Below are 15,736 nucleotides of genomic sequence, written 5' to 3' on the forward strand. Positions count from 1 at the left end.
AACAGTGATAAGACAGCTTACAGGGAGGAGGTCAGCGCCCTGACCCACTGGTGTCAAGACAACCATCTCACCCTCAACGTCGCAAAGACAAAGGAGTTGATAGTGGACTTCCGGAGGTGCAGAGAAGTACACACCCCCATCACCATCAGCGGCGCTGCTGTGGAGAGAGTGAGCAGCTTCCGGTTCCTTGGTGTACATCTGGCTGAGGATCTTACGTGGTCAGTACACACAAACAAAACAGTGAAGAAGGCGCAGCAGCGCCTCTTCTTTCTCAGGAGACTGAAAAGATTCGGCATGAGCCCCCGCATCCTCAGGACCTTCTATCACTGTGCCATTGAGAGCATCCTCACTGGATGCATCACCACCTGGTATGGCAACAGCACCGCCTACAACTGCAAAGCTCTCCAGCGAGTAGTGCGGTGCTCTGAACGGATAATTGGAGGTGAGCTTCCCTCCCTCCAAGACATCTACAGGAAGCGGTGCCTGAGGAAAGCGGGGAGGATCATCAAGGACTCCAGTCACCCCAGCCATAAACTGTTCAGACTACTTCCATCAGGAAGGAGGTTCTGCAGCATCCGGTCCCGTACCAGCAGACTGAGAGACAGCTTTTTCCATCAGGCCATCAGACTGCTGAACACGTCATAGACACCTCAGCTTCACTACTGGAACTTTAACATTATGCACTCCATACTGTACAGTAACGCCACTGTTTTGCACATATTCAACTCTGTATATTTTATTTTATATATTTTATTTATTGTTTACTCTATTTAATTTGTAAAATATGTGTACACACACACACACACACACACACACACACACACACACACACACACACACGTAGAAAAATATTTAGTATACACATCCAGAAATGCATATACTATTATATATTGTACATATATTTATTAGTTTCAGATGTAGCCATTCTTGTATTTTGCTTGTTTACATTATTGTATTTTGCACAACTCTGTTGCTTGTGAAGCTCGCACACAAGAATTTCACTCACATGTGCTGTACCAATGTACCTGCACATGTGATGTGACAATAAAAGTGATTTGATTTGATTTGATTTGGAGAACCACTTTTAAAAATACTAGAGTCTGGCTCCTTGGAAGCACAACATAAAGAAAGGGTTGCCTAAGACTCTTTTTCTATTGTATACTTTGGATAGATAACATAAAAAAGCCCCATTACAGAGCTAACATGGGTAGGAACATGTCTTTGCAGTATGAAAGCATCTACATCACAAGAGGAGTTTTGTAGTAAGCATCTTACCTTGCATCATGTTTCTATAGGCGTTGTCAGAGATGGAATAGATATGAGGGGGTAGTTCATGTCGTTTCTTTCCTTTGTACATTTCAATGATCTTCTCTGAGTAGATGGGCAGCATTTTGTAAGGATTCACCACCACGCAGAACAGGCCAGAGTATGTCTGAGAGCAGAGAATGCAAGAAAGGTGAGACAAGGACAACTTGCACAGTTTGCATGCTTGTTTCTGCCAGAGAACGAGACAGTAGTAGTAGTAGTAGTAGTAAAAAGTACAATAATCTGAGGAAATTCATAGTTTGTCATCATTTTTCTAGTACTTTATTTAGGGTCAGAGTTTGTACATCCCAATCCAAATAACAAAGGGATAACAAAGTCAACAAGTTGCCATAAGAATAAGGCATAAACTATTTTGTGAGCATGCGCTTGTTTTTAGTAAATACTTACATAAATGAGCCCAGAGAAGTACCTCTCGCGAAGATTGTGCAACACAGAGGCCTCATTTAGACAGGTGAGCTCGGCCATGTCCTCCACCTTGCTGAACTTGGGAGGGTTCATCTTCTGGATGTCATCTTTATTGACTGTTATCTTCTTGGCATTATCAGCCAGCTCCACCAGCACCTCGTCGCCATGCTCCTCCTTTATACTAGCTGCCTCAAAGCCATGCTTTTCTGATGGAACCCATACCAACTTCTTGGCTGCCCAGTCAGCCTGAGCCATCGGGCTGTTGAGGAAGTCTTTGTCAACAAAGAGGAACTTCTCATCCTCGGTAGGGGCCTTCGTGGACATCTTGGCTTAAGGTGAAGGGCCAGCTGTCGATGACAAAAAATTAACTGAATGTTAGAAAAGAGGGAGCAGTAAGTAAAACAAAGATGGATGACAGAAAGAATGCAAGTAAGGGAGAAAAGAGGCAATGGAAAGTCAGTAGCAGCAGTCAGTAAGAGACAATAATCACTTGCAGGTACTGGAAGTACCTGATTGGGCCTATAGATAGCAAAACCCTGTGTCAAGTAATGAGTAAGTCCTAGTGGGAGACATGCTATAAATTTGCCTCCTTGCTTGTGGTCTTAACCCAAAGAGTTAATATGCTTCATCTATCGGGGAGTTCCAGAGTGCAGCCATTCTCACAGACCTCCACCCCCCTCTCGACCCTGCACTCTCTCCCTGTCTCTCTCACACACCACAAGGGAAGAGCTCAAACAATTCCCCTCCCTACTGTAGATCCAATGACTGAGGCTGGGAAATTGATTTTAATTAACTCAGCAACAAAGACCGCTACGTTTTGTCAACAGCTCTATCTCAAATAACTCTAAACCATTAATACTTGCTGGCATTTACTTATACTCAGTCAAGTCAGTGCTTAATTGTCAACATCCATTTTTTCCGGTCTTTCACTCTGCATCTCTCTCTCTCTCCTGCTCTCTCTTACTCTCTCTCTGTCTCCTGCTTGAGGCTTCAGTCTCGTGCTGTGATGACCATATATGGACCCCTTCTCTGGAGCAGGGCTCTTTTCTGCAGACCTAAACAGCAAGGCAAGTGAACTCCCAAACAAAGCCCATATAGGGAATAGTATGTCTCTTGCCGGCCTTGTCGTTTACTCCAAAATGATAACAGTAAGGCAGAGAGCCTGAGGGGGGCCCGGAGCTTTAACAATCGTGCTTCACACGGGGCCATAGTAGCATTCATTTTTAAATGCACTGGTTAAATCATGAACAAGTGCCTGGGACTCAGTCATGTCTGAAAAGGAGCATTCCCGAGCTTATGTGAAATGCTAACAGAAATATGTAGAGTAAATGTACATGCACTTAATTCTTTTCAAGTGTTATTAAAAAAACGGAACCCATTAGATCTAATTTAGGGACTGTTACATAACTATAAAACCATAATGTGATGGATAAAATGAAACAAGTTTGCAAGTTTTTAAGTGGAAAAAATGTTTTACTTTCTAACCTAAGATAGCTTATATATGAAATCCTGGTCTTAGACAAACTAAGTCACAAACTATAAAATATACTGTAAAAGTATTAGCTTGAAGCAGAAGCAAACACTGTCTATATGTCAGTGGATGAAAGCAGTAAGTCAAGCACACGTCTGAGAAAACAAGGAAGGAACCCTCTGATGATCTGGTGATTTTCTGCAGATAAATGTAAACAAACTTTTCCTGACACTCCCCGTATACTTAAGTGTGTGCAGCCAATCAAGTTGCTCCTCCTCACTCTCTTTAACCTTTCTCACCAACTTGAGTTAATGCTTAATAGTTGTGGAGTCCACTCTCACTTTCTGTGGTGTTGATACAGTTTGGTGCTCAGTAAGTGTATCTTGAAGACAGAACAGGGTTCAGAGGGAAAAGTCTCACAGTCACGACGATGGTTTGTCATCTCTGGCATCTTTATTCGCCATGAGACTAAACTACACATAATCCAGTATTATTGATCTGTCATAACTTTAACCACTAAATATAATATTAAACTCTCTCCTGTGTAATCATCAAACCAAATCAGTATTGTCTCGGTTCTAGTTTGTCAAAAATATCACACCAAGGCTAAAAATAAAACTTGTGATGAGACCAATAAACTGGATCATTATTCCAGAGTCTCTATCAAAAATAATAAACAAGTGGAAATATCACTCAGGAGACTAAGTGACCTTTCTATTTGTGGCTGACCGAGTGGCTGACAATTTTACAACTTTTCTCTCTTCTTCCTGTTATCCTTTTATCAATAAACTCAGATGCATCAGGTTTTCCAGGCCTTTGCTCAATGTTTGCTATTAAAACATGAAAATAGTTTAATTGAATTTATTAAAATATACACTTGACTTGTTCCAGGAAGTGTTTCCTCTTATTTTCTGACCAGGAATATCCCAGTGCTTGCCAAACTGTTCCTTTAACTGTTCATCCAGAAACCTGTGATGCTGTGGCAAAATTAATCTGTTTAAAGCTGCATCCAAGTTTTACATATATATAATTGAGTTGAAATACTCAGTTATTAGACTGTCCATTAGCTTGTGTGGTTATGACAGTGAAAGCCCTTGAAATAAAACAGAAGGGAGACTACGTCTGCATGCCAAATATCCTTGGGCAGGATACTAGCCCCAAGTTGCTATGAATGTGTGTTAATGTTAGACAGAAAGCGCTTAATCATAGAAAAAAGGCTTGTATGAATTTGTGAATGAGGCGTGTATAAAGCGCTTTGAGTGCCTCAGGAGAGCAGAAGAGTGTTATATAAAAATCAGTCCATCACTCCTCCAAACCAATCATGACAAGATTAGTTAGCTGTATGTGAAAATTGTCACGAGTCTGTGCTATCTGCATCTTCAGGGAAAACATACTGGATATACATGCAGCCTAATACAACCATATTTGGAAAACAGGAAACTCAGTGGTCAGTGGGATGTGGTTCTTAGATAGACAGACCTTTCCCCTTTTCCTTATGATCGCGAATACTTTTTACAGTTTTATTTAATATATGTATTTTTTTTTACAGTATTAACTGTAGTTGATTAACTTAACAATAATACTACGTCGTCTGTTGCACTTTATCTAATGCACAAATAAGTGTTTGCATACAGGAGATGTATAATTACATAATGAGCTGACGCCCAGATACGTAAACTATGTCATTGCTTTTAACTGTCAGAAGAAGTTATGAATAAAACTCATATGCTAGGCTACCATAAAACATTAATTAAAGCATATTTTTAAAATAATTTTTCATAGTAGCTACAAAGTTCACAATAAAGTTCTGCAACCGCCATTATCTACAGGAAAACACGCAGACTCCCTCTTCCTTAAACGCATTTAAAGTTATGAGGGGATGCCGATTGACAGGTGCACTTCATGACCGCCGCTGCACGCTTCCACTAAAGGATATACTTACATAATGTGAAGAAACGGGTGTTCAGGGGAGCTTTGGCTTTGGAAAGTTGGAGTTTGGAGAAGCCGGCGTTGACGAGGTACTCCAAAAGCGAACAGTCCAAATGACCCTCGTCAATTTCAAAGCCTTACTATTTAAACTGCGGACTGTTGCGCGAAGGTGGAGCTGTACGAGGGGACCCTCCTCCTCCAGCTGCAGCATCGTCCAGTTGCAGTCTACATCTGTCAGCGGGGCTGCGGAGGCAACGGACATGCGCACTGCGGACACCAGCAGGTTCGAGGAGTCACAGGGATGTAAGATGAATGAAAAGGCGCTGAATGGAGTGGAGGGTGCTGCTGACAGAGAAGCAGAGGATTAAAAGGTCATATATAACAGTCAACAGTAAAATGGAAAACACCATAACTCCCTAATCTCCATGCTTACTGTTCCAGCACAAAGACATCATGTTTGTGTGTAAGACTAGCGCACATACGGGCTGTGAGGTCAGGTTATGGTTGTAAAATAAATTGGCGTGTAATACAGTTTCATCAGTTTTTTTTAATATCTTGAAATTTACTGCAGCTAACAAATCCAGTACATCTAAATCCACAACATTTATGTTACAAGACCTTTTTTTTTAGATTTTAATGTGCAACACGTTTATACATGTGACATATTTTATAAATAAAATGATCCAAATTGATATAGAACTTCTCGTTAAAATTAACTACATCATGAGCCAAACTACATTAAAATACCCCGAAAAATAATCAAGCCTATGTAACACAGCAAGGTTCATTCTACGTCTTGGTTATGAGTCTACCATAAGCACATTATTCAGATTAATAGACCGATTAACTCAAATTCTCACACACTAGATATTTTAGTGTCAGTGATACTGTGTTAAATTAAATAATAACTTGTTTTTTATTAATTAAAATGAGATCATTTGTATAAAACTAGATAACTAAACCTTGATATTTTAAAAGTAACTGCAGTTTATATTAAAAAATATAAAAGAAAACGTGTAATAGTATAACCTTACCAAAGGGAACATCCTCTCCTCTCCCTCCTGTCCAAAGAATTAGTTCAATTACTTTACATTCTTGTAGATGGACAAGCCAAATGTGTGTTTGTAGGTAAACAGCATGGCTCAACTTGAATTTATGTGTTTATTCTTTATGCATCATGACAGATTTTAGGAACATTTCATGACTTGATTTGTTGTTTCCATTAATTGAATCATAAAAGCTGGACCCACAATAAACACAGAAGCCGAATAATTGGTTCAATTTGAGTCTAATCTTAAAAACATGCTATCACTTGCTGTCTTAACTAATTTCTTTGGAAAGAGTTGGTTCAAAAATATTTAGTAATTCAGCACTAATCAAGCCAAGCGTTTATTGGGCGCCTTGAATCATAATTAACTGTTGTTATCAGTTTGTATGTTCTCTCAATGTCTGTGTTTCTTCCAGGTGTTCCAGTTTCTACTGTTTAAAGACATGCATGTTAGGTGATGTATGTGTTATTCTACAATGGCTGTAGGAGTGGATGTGTGGGATGGAGTTGTCTTCTGTCTGTGGCAGTACATTTTCAATATAATAAAAATGTATTTCTATGTACTTTCCCTGTAGAAAAACCTTTTTAACATAATTTACAGGTGTCATGTTTCAAAGAATTTATTCAAAGGCAATCAAGAAAGTCTTTACAATTTAGACAATTTAACTGCAGTCTAATAAAATATTATTTCAAATTGCAATCTGGGCTTTTACCTCCTTATTTTGTATCATTTATTTCCACACACCTCTGAGTTGAATCTAATAAGGCTAAACAGTGGGAAAAAATGAACAGGAATCATAATTATAAAACTGTGTGCGTCACTCCTACACGTTCTAGGGTTTAAAGATTATGCAATGCGTTCCCACTCCTCATAAGGAAAACCAGCTGTCCCCTGCATAGGAATCCCCTTTTACTGTAACCTCCCTGGAGAGTTTCCCACCAGTACATAACTCATAATTCGCATAATGAATGTGAGTTTCTTTGTGTGTGTGTGTGTGTGTGTGTGTGCACATCCCATCTTTCTGTTGCTACACACACAGCAAACAGCTCCTCCCCTGTCCTGCTGCATCCCTCCTGTGTGCAGCTTCTTTCCAATGGAACTTCCTTTATAAGGACACTTTTCTGTTTGTCCCGGTAAATCAAACTGCTGGTTGATAACTGCGCCAGAGACATAGCATTGTGTTCGTGTGTGTCTGTTTGTGTAAAAACTGATGACAGACCTAAGACCAACATTAAGGGCCTTCAGGTTCCCTCTGGCCAACATCAAGGAGATGGGGTGGCATTCGTGGAAAAGGACCATGGGTTGAAAAAATCAGCACAGACAGGCAGTGGGAGGGATGAAGAGTGAAGAGGAGGGAAAGAGGAACAGATACACTGAACAGAGAAGTTGCAGTGTGTGCCATATAAGGAGAATGGCGTCTGTATGGAATCTCTGCAGCTTTCTGTGTTACTTTCAAAGTCTAGCACAGGCAACCACCCCAAGCTCCAGTGACTAAATATGGTTCAATAGCAACAGGGTTGTTCAAACAAAGTTACTCCTATGGCTCCAAACTCTAACTCTATTTACCTGCAGTTAGCTGTGACAGACAACTGGTTTATAGCTTCTGTTTAGTGCACACAAGAGAAAGACTTGTTATTTTCTTGTTATTTTTAGTGAGATAAAATATGAAATTAACAATTTGCAGCTTGAGGCTAATGCCTTTGAAATAAGTACACAGAGACTTGGGATTCCCTCTGAACTAAACAGTGTATAACAGGATCATTTTCCAGAATAAGAGCCATAATAATGGATGAAGGTAGAAGGAAGGATTATTATTTATTTGTATTGAAAGTTAATCTGTTCTAAACTTTGTCCTGACACACCTTTAAGGAGGAGACAGCGGGAGTGAACATGGATTTAAACCTCTGAGTGAATGATGGCAAAATCCCACTCCAAATGAAATAAACCTAAGCAGGATTTTCACTTAGAAATCAAATGTTAATCATCTGTATTTTATTTACACACAGCAAATGAATTAACACGCAGCAAGTGAATTCAAACAGGTCACTGTTTATAGTAAACCAGCCAGAATGGCTAAAGCAATTGAGCACGTACATGTGGAGGATTCCCTCGAAGCAATAAAAACAAAACGAGGTGTCATATTAAGATCTCGTACATACAGCATGTTTCATGTGTATTTTTTCTTCATCCTCATGTCCATAGATGGTCATCTATTGGAGAGAAAACATGTTTATGGATATGTTTGACCCCCAAGGAATGCAATTGCATTCTAATTTAAGCACAGAGGCAAACGTCAGTTCAGTCTGCAGCAGTCAAAGGATCACTGCATTTAACACTATTTATACAGCTGCCTGTTTTGCATACAACTAATTTATACAGTGGAGAAGAAATGCTACCAATTATGGGGCAAGCTGCCAATTGAACAATCATGTCATTGTTCAACTTCAGGAGCTTGTAAAGCCATTTTAAAGAGAATGGATATATCAGATGTCAGTGAAGTAGGCATTTGAGTACCTCAGCTTTAAGGAAAAATCAGGTTTGTTTTTGTAAAACCATGTAAATTCAGACATTTTCAGACGAACAAAGACATAGCGCTATTTTCATTTGATACTAGGAAACAATAAATTAGGACACCGTAGACAGTTAAGCTCTTCAACAAGCTGCACTAAAGGTACATCAATCATTTTGCGGCCAAATTCAAGATAATACACCATGTGCTCAGTATTATCACTTCACTGTTTCAGTGGATGAATCTGAGACCTATGATGAGCAGAAACAAATGTGTATAACCTAAAAATAACTTAGACGTAGAGCAGGTTACAAATGGTTTAAACAGTGCAACTAAGTGCCCAACATCAGTAATCAGGATAAGAAATAAAAGGCTGCCTCAGTAGATAATCACTTCCAGAAACTTAGGGCTTTAAGTTTGAGATAAAAATGTCAAGTTCCTTAAAACGGTGAGAAACTATGTGAAAAGCTCGACGCAGTGCATAATTAGCGTGGGATCTGGGCTACACACAGTATACACATAGATATAATTAAGTTTTGTTGATTTACTGTTGTTGTTTTGTGGTCTTTGGGGTCAGATAAAATAAAATTATCAAGGTAAGAAGGACCTCATTGCCTTTTCTCTTAAGCTGCAGCAAGCAAATGAGAAAAAGAAGTAAACATGAAAGAGAGAAGCTACAGAATAAAGTCTGGAAGATGCATTATACCTTAGTTTAGGTTCATTTATATAAGCAACTGAAGGGCACAGCTTTGGATCATGGGTGGGTTTAGTTTCACACAATACAATGACCACTAAAACAATCACAGGAAAGTGTTATTTTGGTCAACGTTGAGGAGCAGCTACTTTAATCACCCTATGATGAAAACTGTAAAAGAGAAAGTGCTTGCATTCACAATGAATAAGTCTTGTAAATTTGGAAAAGCCTGCAACATTTCATATCAATGTACAAGCTGTATGATCGCCTCAGAGGCCTGTTTAATGCATGCAGCTTAATTAAAGTGCACTTGCTGTGGTCTCTGCTATATTTGCAACTTTTATGCTCAAGGTCCTGCTCTCAATATCTTCAATGTTGTAAGGTCTTTTAGGACCTGTTACAGTGTAACATGTCCATCCATTCATCTCCTTAGCTGTTTATCTAATTCGGGGATGCAGTGAGGCCGGATTCTATCGTAGCTATCAGAGTGTGAGATGTGGTGTGTATGCTGGGTAGGACACATGCGAGCACAGGGAGGCCCCAGTGAACCAGACCAACCAACAAGTCAAACCCAGTACTGTTGGTCTGCATGTTAGAAATGATTGGCTGCATAAGACTGAAAAAATAGGAAAGTTGTTTAATCCTATGAAAAAAGCAGACTTCAGTTTTGTCTGTGGTGACACTGCCACCATATGGTGGAGAATGAGATCAGCAATTGCAGTTGGTGAATAAAAATAAAGATTTTATTATTTTTACACTGTTAAAAATCAGTCAAAAAATATCACATATTTACAAAATGAAACACCAAATACATCACAAATGTAATCTCAATCCTTTAACTCAACTATGACAAAAACAATTAGGATTATTAATTATTAGGATTACACTGTGACTAATATAAATAAAGTGTTGAAGTCTGATAATAAATTCAAAATGTAAAAAAGGCCACAAAGAACATTTGGCAATTTATAACAAAGACACAAAGATTACTGAGCTAACAAGACCTTACAGACTTTACGCTGTAAAGGCTGAATAACTACAAGGACAGAGGCGAGATACAACATAGTAAGTCACTGCTGTATCATCAAACTTTAGGCATCAGTTCCAGGAGTGTTAATGGCAGCAGCGCCTCGCAGAAACACCTTCCCTCCCTTATTACTGCTGTTCACAAAGTGGGACACTAAGCCATATAGAAGAGGTCTGCAAAATAAAAAAACAAAAGAATTGTAATTAAGTTTTCATTAGAGAAGGAAAATAGGTGACTGATAGTAATTATTTTAAATTGTACGCCTTTCAGTTTTTACTGGCGGTACATGGAGATAAGTGCTAATTTATTTTATTTTTTTTTAAATTAGAATAAATTCCCAAGTCATCAAGCCAGTGCACAACTATGATGAGGATTCATGGGGACACTGTCAAATTGTTACGCCCACTCTGAACATTCCCCAAAGAGTTCAGCTAATTTTTGAACATTATGTTCAGTAGCAGAATGTACTGGTATTTCTTAAATCCTGCTTTCTACACTTACACTGACTTGGAGCTTGGATCCTCAGTGACTTTCAGCTCATTCGCCAGGAACTGTCTGTCCAAAGGAACTTCGGGTTGGCCCGACTCTGAGAAAACAAACAGTGCTAAAAAATATTCACTTTTCTCAACAATAGTTGCTGGTTATGACAGCCACTGTCTTGACCAAGTCTACATAGTTGAGTCCACTGAGTTGCTACCATGTGATTGGCTGATTATACATTTGTGTTGACAAGCAGTTGAATGGTCGTAGGTAATAAATCATAATCATAATAATAGTAGTTACAGTTCTTAAAGTTTGTAAAAAAAAATAAAATTAAAAAATGTTGAGCTTGCACTTTTTTGGACCTCACCCACCTGCAGTCAGCACAGACGCTGTGTATCTGTACTTGTTGAACTCCAAGTACTCCCTGATGAGCTCGTTGATGATCAGGTTTTCGTGGGACAGGGGAGGTCGCGGTTCACGCTGGTCATCCAGGGCGCTGAACACCTCCGCCCGGATGCGAGCCTTCAGCTGGCCCAGCACACCGCGAGACTCCAGCGTTTCCCTCAAAGCTAAAATATTCACATTTTTAACACAGCAAAAAAAAAAAAAAAAAGGATAATAGATTGGAAAACTAAACAACCCCTATGGGTACAACGAATCTGTTTGGTCAGTAAATTTAGCTAACGAATGAAAGCGGGATGTTTTTGTACGACGTACACCGTACAGAAATTTACCAATTTAACATATTCTTGGTATTTTTAAAGCTATAGACCGCTTCGATAACAACTCATATTCATGTCAATATCTTCACAACACACTCTTTAAATCGTAGTAATTCTCAACCATTAATCTGTTCTTATTTTTATGAAAATGTTTATTACATGTCCTCCCCCTATGCTAACTAGCCTAACTCTGAACTAGCTGGCTAGCAGCTGTTAGCGCTGGCGAGCAGCGAAAATTTCCTGAAAAAATATAGATCGAATAAAGTATATTACGTGTTTAGCTATGCCGAATCGAATTATAGGTGTTAACAATAAAGGCGGCAATGGGTTGATTCATCCTTAAAATATCCCTAAAACCACTGCCATTTAGGTAGCTGACTTATTAAACTTTTGAATGGAGGCTGGTAAGGATGTTTCTGTGTTTTATAGTTTGCCAGTGTTCGTAGCTTTTCGCTAGCTTGTAAAATAACATCTAAAATTATGTGGGTTGATCTGAGATCGTATTAGGATACTAGTTAGGAAACAAAATAATGAATTATGCTAATGGAAGTGAGCTCTTACCGCACTTCAGTTCAGTGATGGTCGCCATCGCAACGAGTGTTCCTATACAACCCACATGAACGTTTCCAAAAATAGCGCCCCAACAGGTGGCGGAAGACAACTCAGGAAGATAACACGAGAAGACTTAAAAAAAATCACAATTTTTATGGAAGACCAGATTATGTACAAGTGTATTTTTACTGTGATTTTTTGGGGGGTTTGAAGGACAACATGGCTGAGCTTTAGAGGTGCATTTGGTTCAGAGTTCTCAAGCACATGGCAATGAAATGATTGACCATATCATAAATATTATTGAAGTGAGCAGAGCATTCAAAAGCATTCGCATGGACAGAGTTTACTTAAAACTAGGAGTAGGCAAGGCACAGTTTACATCAAATGCAATAACCTATGATCATAAATAGTCTGTCAAAGAGAAAGAGTCTGACCACACTTATGTAAAATGCTGAAACATGGTTAGGTTAAGGGATTCTCATACACATCAAAATTCAGATGTTCAGCCTGGTAAATATAAATATTAAAATCAGCCATAAAATAGTTATAAGAGGAATAGAAGAAATAAAATCACAAAAGTGAAACAGAAAACTATTTTGGGTTTAGGAGAGCAATGCAAAAACAGCAAACATCAAGGTTGAGTGGTCCACCGCCCTACCACTTGGAGAACCTTTTTAGCTTTCCTCAGAGCTAAAAAAAATGTATAGTCGAAGGGGCGTTCCTTGGAAAAAACACTCAAATTACCATTTCTGACCACTGTCTATGTTGAGAAGACAACGTTTATGTTACTTGTTGAGATCAAGTCATTTAGAATAAAGCTTTTGTTTGACAGGAACAGAGGGCATTTTGTATTTCCACAAGACTCCAGTGAGTGTACATGTGCAGCAAATGTACTGGTATACCTGACACATTTAGGTAAATACTGTATCTTCTAAATAGAGAAAAGCAGTCCCAGAATGGGTCAAAGATGTGAATGACCCAAGTGAACTAAGATTGCAAATTTTACAGCTGGCCTGTGAGGGCTAAGGATCCTACTAAAACGTCTCACAATGTGACCCAATATCGGAATTGGGTTTGATAAAAGTGGACTGCTGACGAACAGTATCATTGGTGCTTGGATCACCTATTACACTACTCTCCTAACTGAAAGTATTTAAAATTTCTGGGAGCTTCTCCAGGACAGCGAGTGTAAAGCAGTGAGACACACACTGGTTCTGTCTGAGGTTTCTTTCTCTTAAAAGAAAGTTTTTCCTCCCCACTGTCGCCAAGTACTTGCTCAGAGGGGTTTGTCTGTTGGGCTTTTCTTTTTCATACTGTAAGGTACCGAACCTTACAGTAATACAGGAATTACTGTAAGGTTAACTGTTATCTTCAATCTTGTGTTTATACTATGGTACAAAGTCACTGACAGTTATTGTTTTATAGAAAGAATGCAGTACCATAAGTGAGTTCTGTTATGCTGTTATTGACCCTTGAAGCACATTGTAGCACCAGCAAGTGTTTAATGAAAAGCTCCCCCTGTCAGCTTGGGGTTGAGCAGCAAGCTCTGAATTTATGTAGTGTCTTGGCTAAGATTCCTCTGTAGTGATGGTATATTCAATTCTTTTTACTGAATCGAGAAGGATTTTCATGTAAATCCTACTGCTAAGATGAGTGATTGAAAAAGAAAAACAACTATTTTTATAGAGCAAAAAAAAAAAAAGATTTCTAAAGGGAACATTTATTTTTAATTTTATTTAATTTTATTAGTATTTTCCTCAAATGTGTCAAATATATATTTTCTCATCTAAATGAGGGGGTGAGTGAGTCCTGAGTGATTCGCTTAGGCTATGAATCAGCACAGGAGCAAGGGGTGAGTAACTCAAATGTGCTGTTAGCATGTTAGCAGAGCGATGCTACTGTGAACTGGGAAGCTTTCTACTCAGGGTTTTTTCTTCCAGTTCAGAGCAGAAATGCTTTTGTTAAGAAACTGGCTGTTGTTTTTTTCCCCCCACAATTTTAATTATAAGCTAGATATATTTCGACTAATGAAATTAGTTTGCCAATAGCAACAGGAATGAGTCAGTGAGTCAGTTGGGCTTGTGAATCATTATGCACGAGTCAGTAAAGTGATTCTCGAGTACTGAGCGATTCGTTCATGATTCGCACATCACTATTCCTCTGCATGCCACAATATCAATCAAAATGTTTCAGTTTCATGCCCTGATTTCTGTTTGTTTTCATTGTATGTGAGTTGAAAAAAAAAACATCACCAACTTCCTGTTTCATTTAAATGTGTAACCTACTTTGAAACCTTTCAAAAAATCGGAACATGGCAGAATAGGTTTAATAAAGCAGAATGTGATAGTTTTATATCTTGACTTATTTCAAAACACACATTCACTCATGTGTGGAGGAAGACAATGTAGCATTTTTAAAGGAGAAAAAAAGAGCCAGCTCAGTCTATTATTGTTACCAGACAAGAATATAACTATACCACATTTTGAAATTTTACATACAAGAAATTTTATCATTTGACATGTAATCAAGTGAAACATTTTGGATTTACTCAGTTTTGAACAATGCGATTTTCTGAAATGTAGATCAATGCATTTTTAAAGTAGACATCAAAGACAAGGATACACTTCCTTTTAAACATCACACCCACCTTCAGAAGGCATCTGACGCTCCTTATTGGCCCACAGTTTTCACTGATTGATGTCTCAGGTCACAGGGTTGAGCGATGATCTTGTTTAATTAGTTGTTAAAAGACAGAGTTGTGATTTAAATCATAATTCAATTCATCTCCCAGCTCTGTGATTAATTACTGCTGTAGGATTATTAAAAGTATACTCATCACTTCTAGTAGTAAAACAATAAACTGTGGGGGAAAAATCTGTGGTCTCAAAGAATCACCTGTTAGCACTTTAAAAATTGTTGAGCTGGATATGGCCATCTTGTTTGTGTTGAGCTTATTCCTTGGCCATTTGGTGAAGACAGGATACAGAGCCAGAGGGTTCTGTGTGAACCTGTGATGACACAAGTGCTGACATTAAGTTGTGCATTTTTATTTTACTATGAATGACAAACAGGAAGTTGGTACATGCAAGAATGAAATGTCCCCAGTAAATAGAACAGAATATTTACTGGGTGACATAGAGTTTGTGTTTTTGGTTTAATATTGTAAGGTAGTGACTTGAATACGTCACAGGGTGTCGCTGTTGAGCTGGAAATGCACTGTAGATTCGCCTAATTTTGACCATTTGTCTGCCCTCTTCTGTAGAGGGCGTCTGAATTATTGTTCAGATAAACACCAAGGTACCAGTAGCTGTCCACAGCCTCAATGGCCATACCTTGGATGCTTAGTGGTTGCAGTGGAGGATGTTTGTGCCTGCGGAAGTCTGACACCAGCTCCTTGGTTTTATTAGTGTTGATCTGGTGGCAGTTCTGCTGGCACCAGTCCACAAAGTCATTGGTCAGTTCTCTGTACTCTTTGTCATCCCTATCAGTGATGAGTCTGACTATTGCAGAGTCATCAGATAACTGCTGAAGGAGGCACTGGGTGGATTTTTGGGAGAAGTTTGCAGTGT

The 15,736-nt window shown here is 38.8% G+C and overlaps 2 protein-coding genes across 4 annotated transcripts in view; both read right to left on the reverse strand.

Annotated features, from left to right (window-relative positions):
* The window catches only part of myh11a (myosin, heavy chain 11a, smooth muscle), a 33,079-nt gene extending 27,806 nt beyond the window's left edge, over positions 1–5,273 (reverse strand). For 2 of the 3 annotated variants that reach the window (XM_026170041.1, XM_026170043.1), the window contains exons 1-3: positions 5,145–5,273; positions 1,714–2,078; positions 1,276–1,432 (exon numbers count right to left, since the gene is read on the reverse strand). In XM_026170041.1, coding sequence (XP_026025826.1) covers positions 1,276–1,432; positions 1,714–2,055 — 499 coding nt within the window. In that variant the 5' untranslated portion in view covers positions 2,056–2,078; positions 5,145–5,273. The remainder of the gene's footprint in view (positions 1–1,275; positions 1,433–1,713; positions 2,079–5,144) is intronic. The other variant, XM_026170042.1, reaches the window with a different exon arrangement.
* Positions 5,274–10,201: 4,928 nt separating this feature from the next.
* cep20 (centrosomal protein 20) lies at positions 10,202–12,280 on the reverse strand. The gene is made up of 4 exons (XM_026169238.1): positions 12,177–12,280; positions 11,265–11,462; positions 10,912–10,996; positions 10,202–10,583 (listed from the first exon to the last, which is right to left on the reverse strand). The coding sequence occupies exons 1-4, from the start codon at positions 12,202–12,204 to the stop codon at positions 10,475–10,477; spliced, it is 420 nt and encodes a 139-aa protein (XP_026025023.1). The 5' UTR covers positions 12,205–12,280; the 3' UTR covers positions 10,202–10,474.
* Between the last annotated feature and the right edge of the window lie 3,456 nt (positions 12,281–15,736).

This window comes from Astatotilapia calliptera, chromosome 6 (genome assembly GCF_900246225.1).
Source record: "Astatotilapia calliptera chromosome 6, fAstCal1.2, whole genome shotgun sequence".
NCBI classification, from domain to species: domain Eukaryota; kingdom Metazoa; phylum Chordata; class Actinopteri; order Cichliformes; family Cichlidae; genus Astatotilapia; species Astatotilapia calliptera.

Bases quoted from the DNA above. Each gene is read 5' to 3' on its own strand.
- cep20 (XM_026169238.1), bottom strand. From the start codon at position 12,204: ATGGCGACCATCACTGAACTGAAGTGCG. The intron at 11,463-12,176 runs GTAAGAGCTCAC...TGAATATTTTAG, and splicing joins CATCACTGAACTGAAGTGCG to CTTTGAGGGAAACGCTGGAG. The intron at 10,997-11,264 runs GTGGGTGAGGTC...TTGTTTTCTCAG, and splicing joins AGCGTCTGTGCTGACTGCAG to AGTCGGGCCAACCCGAAGTT.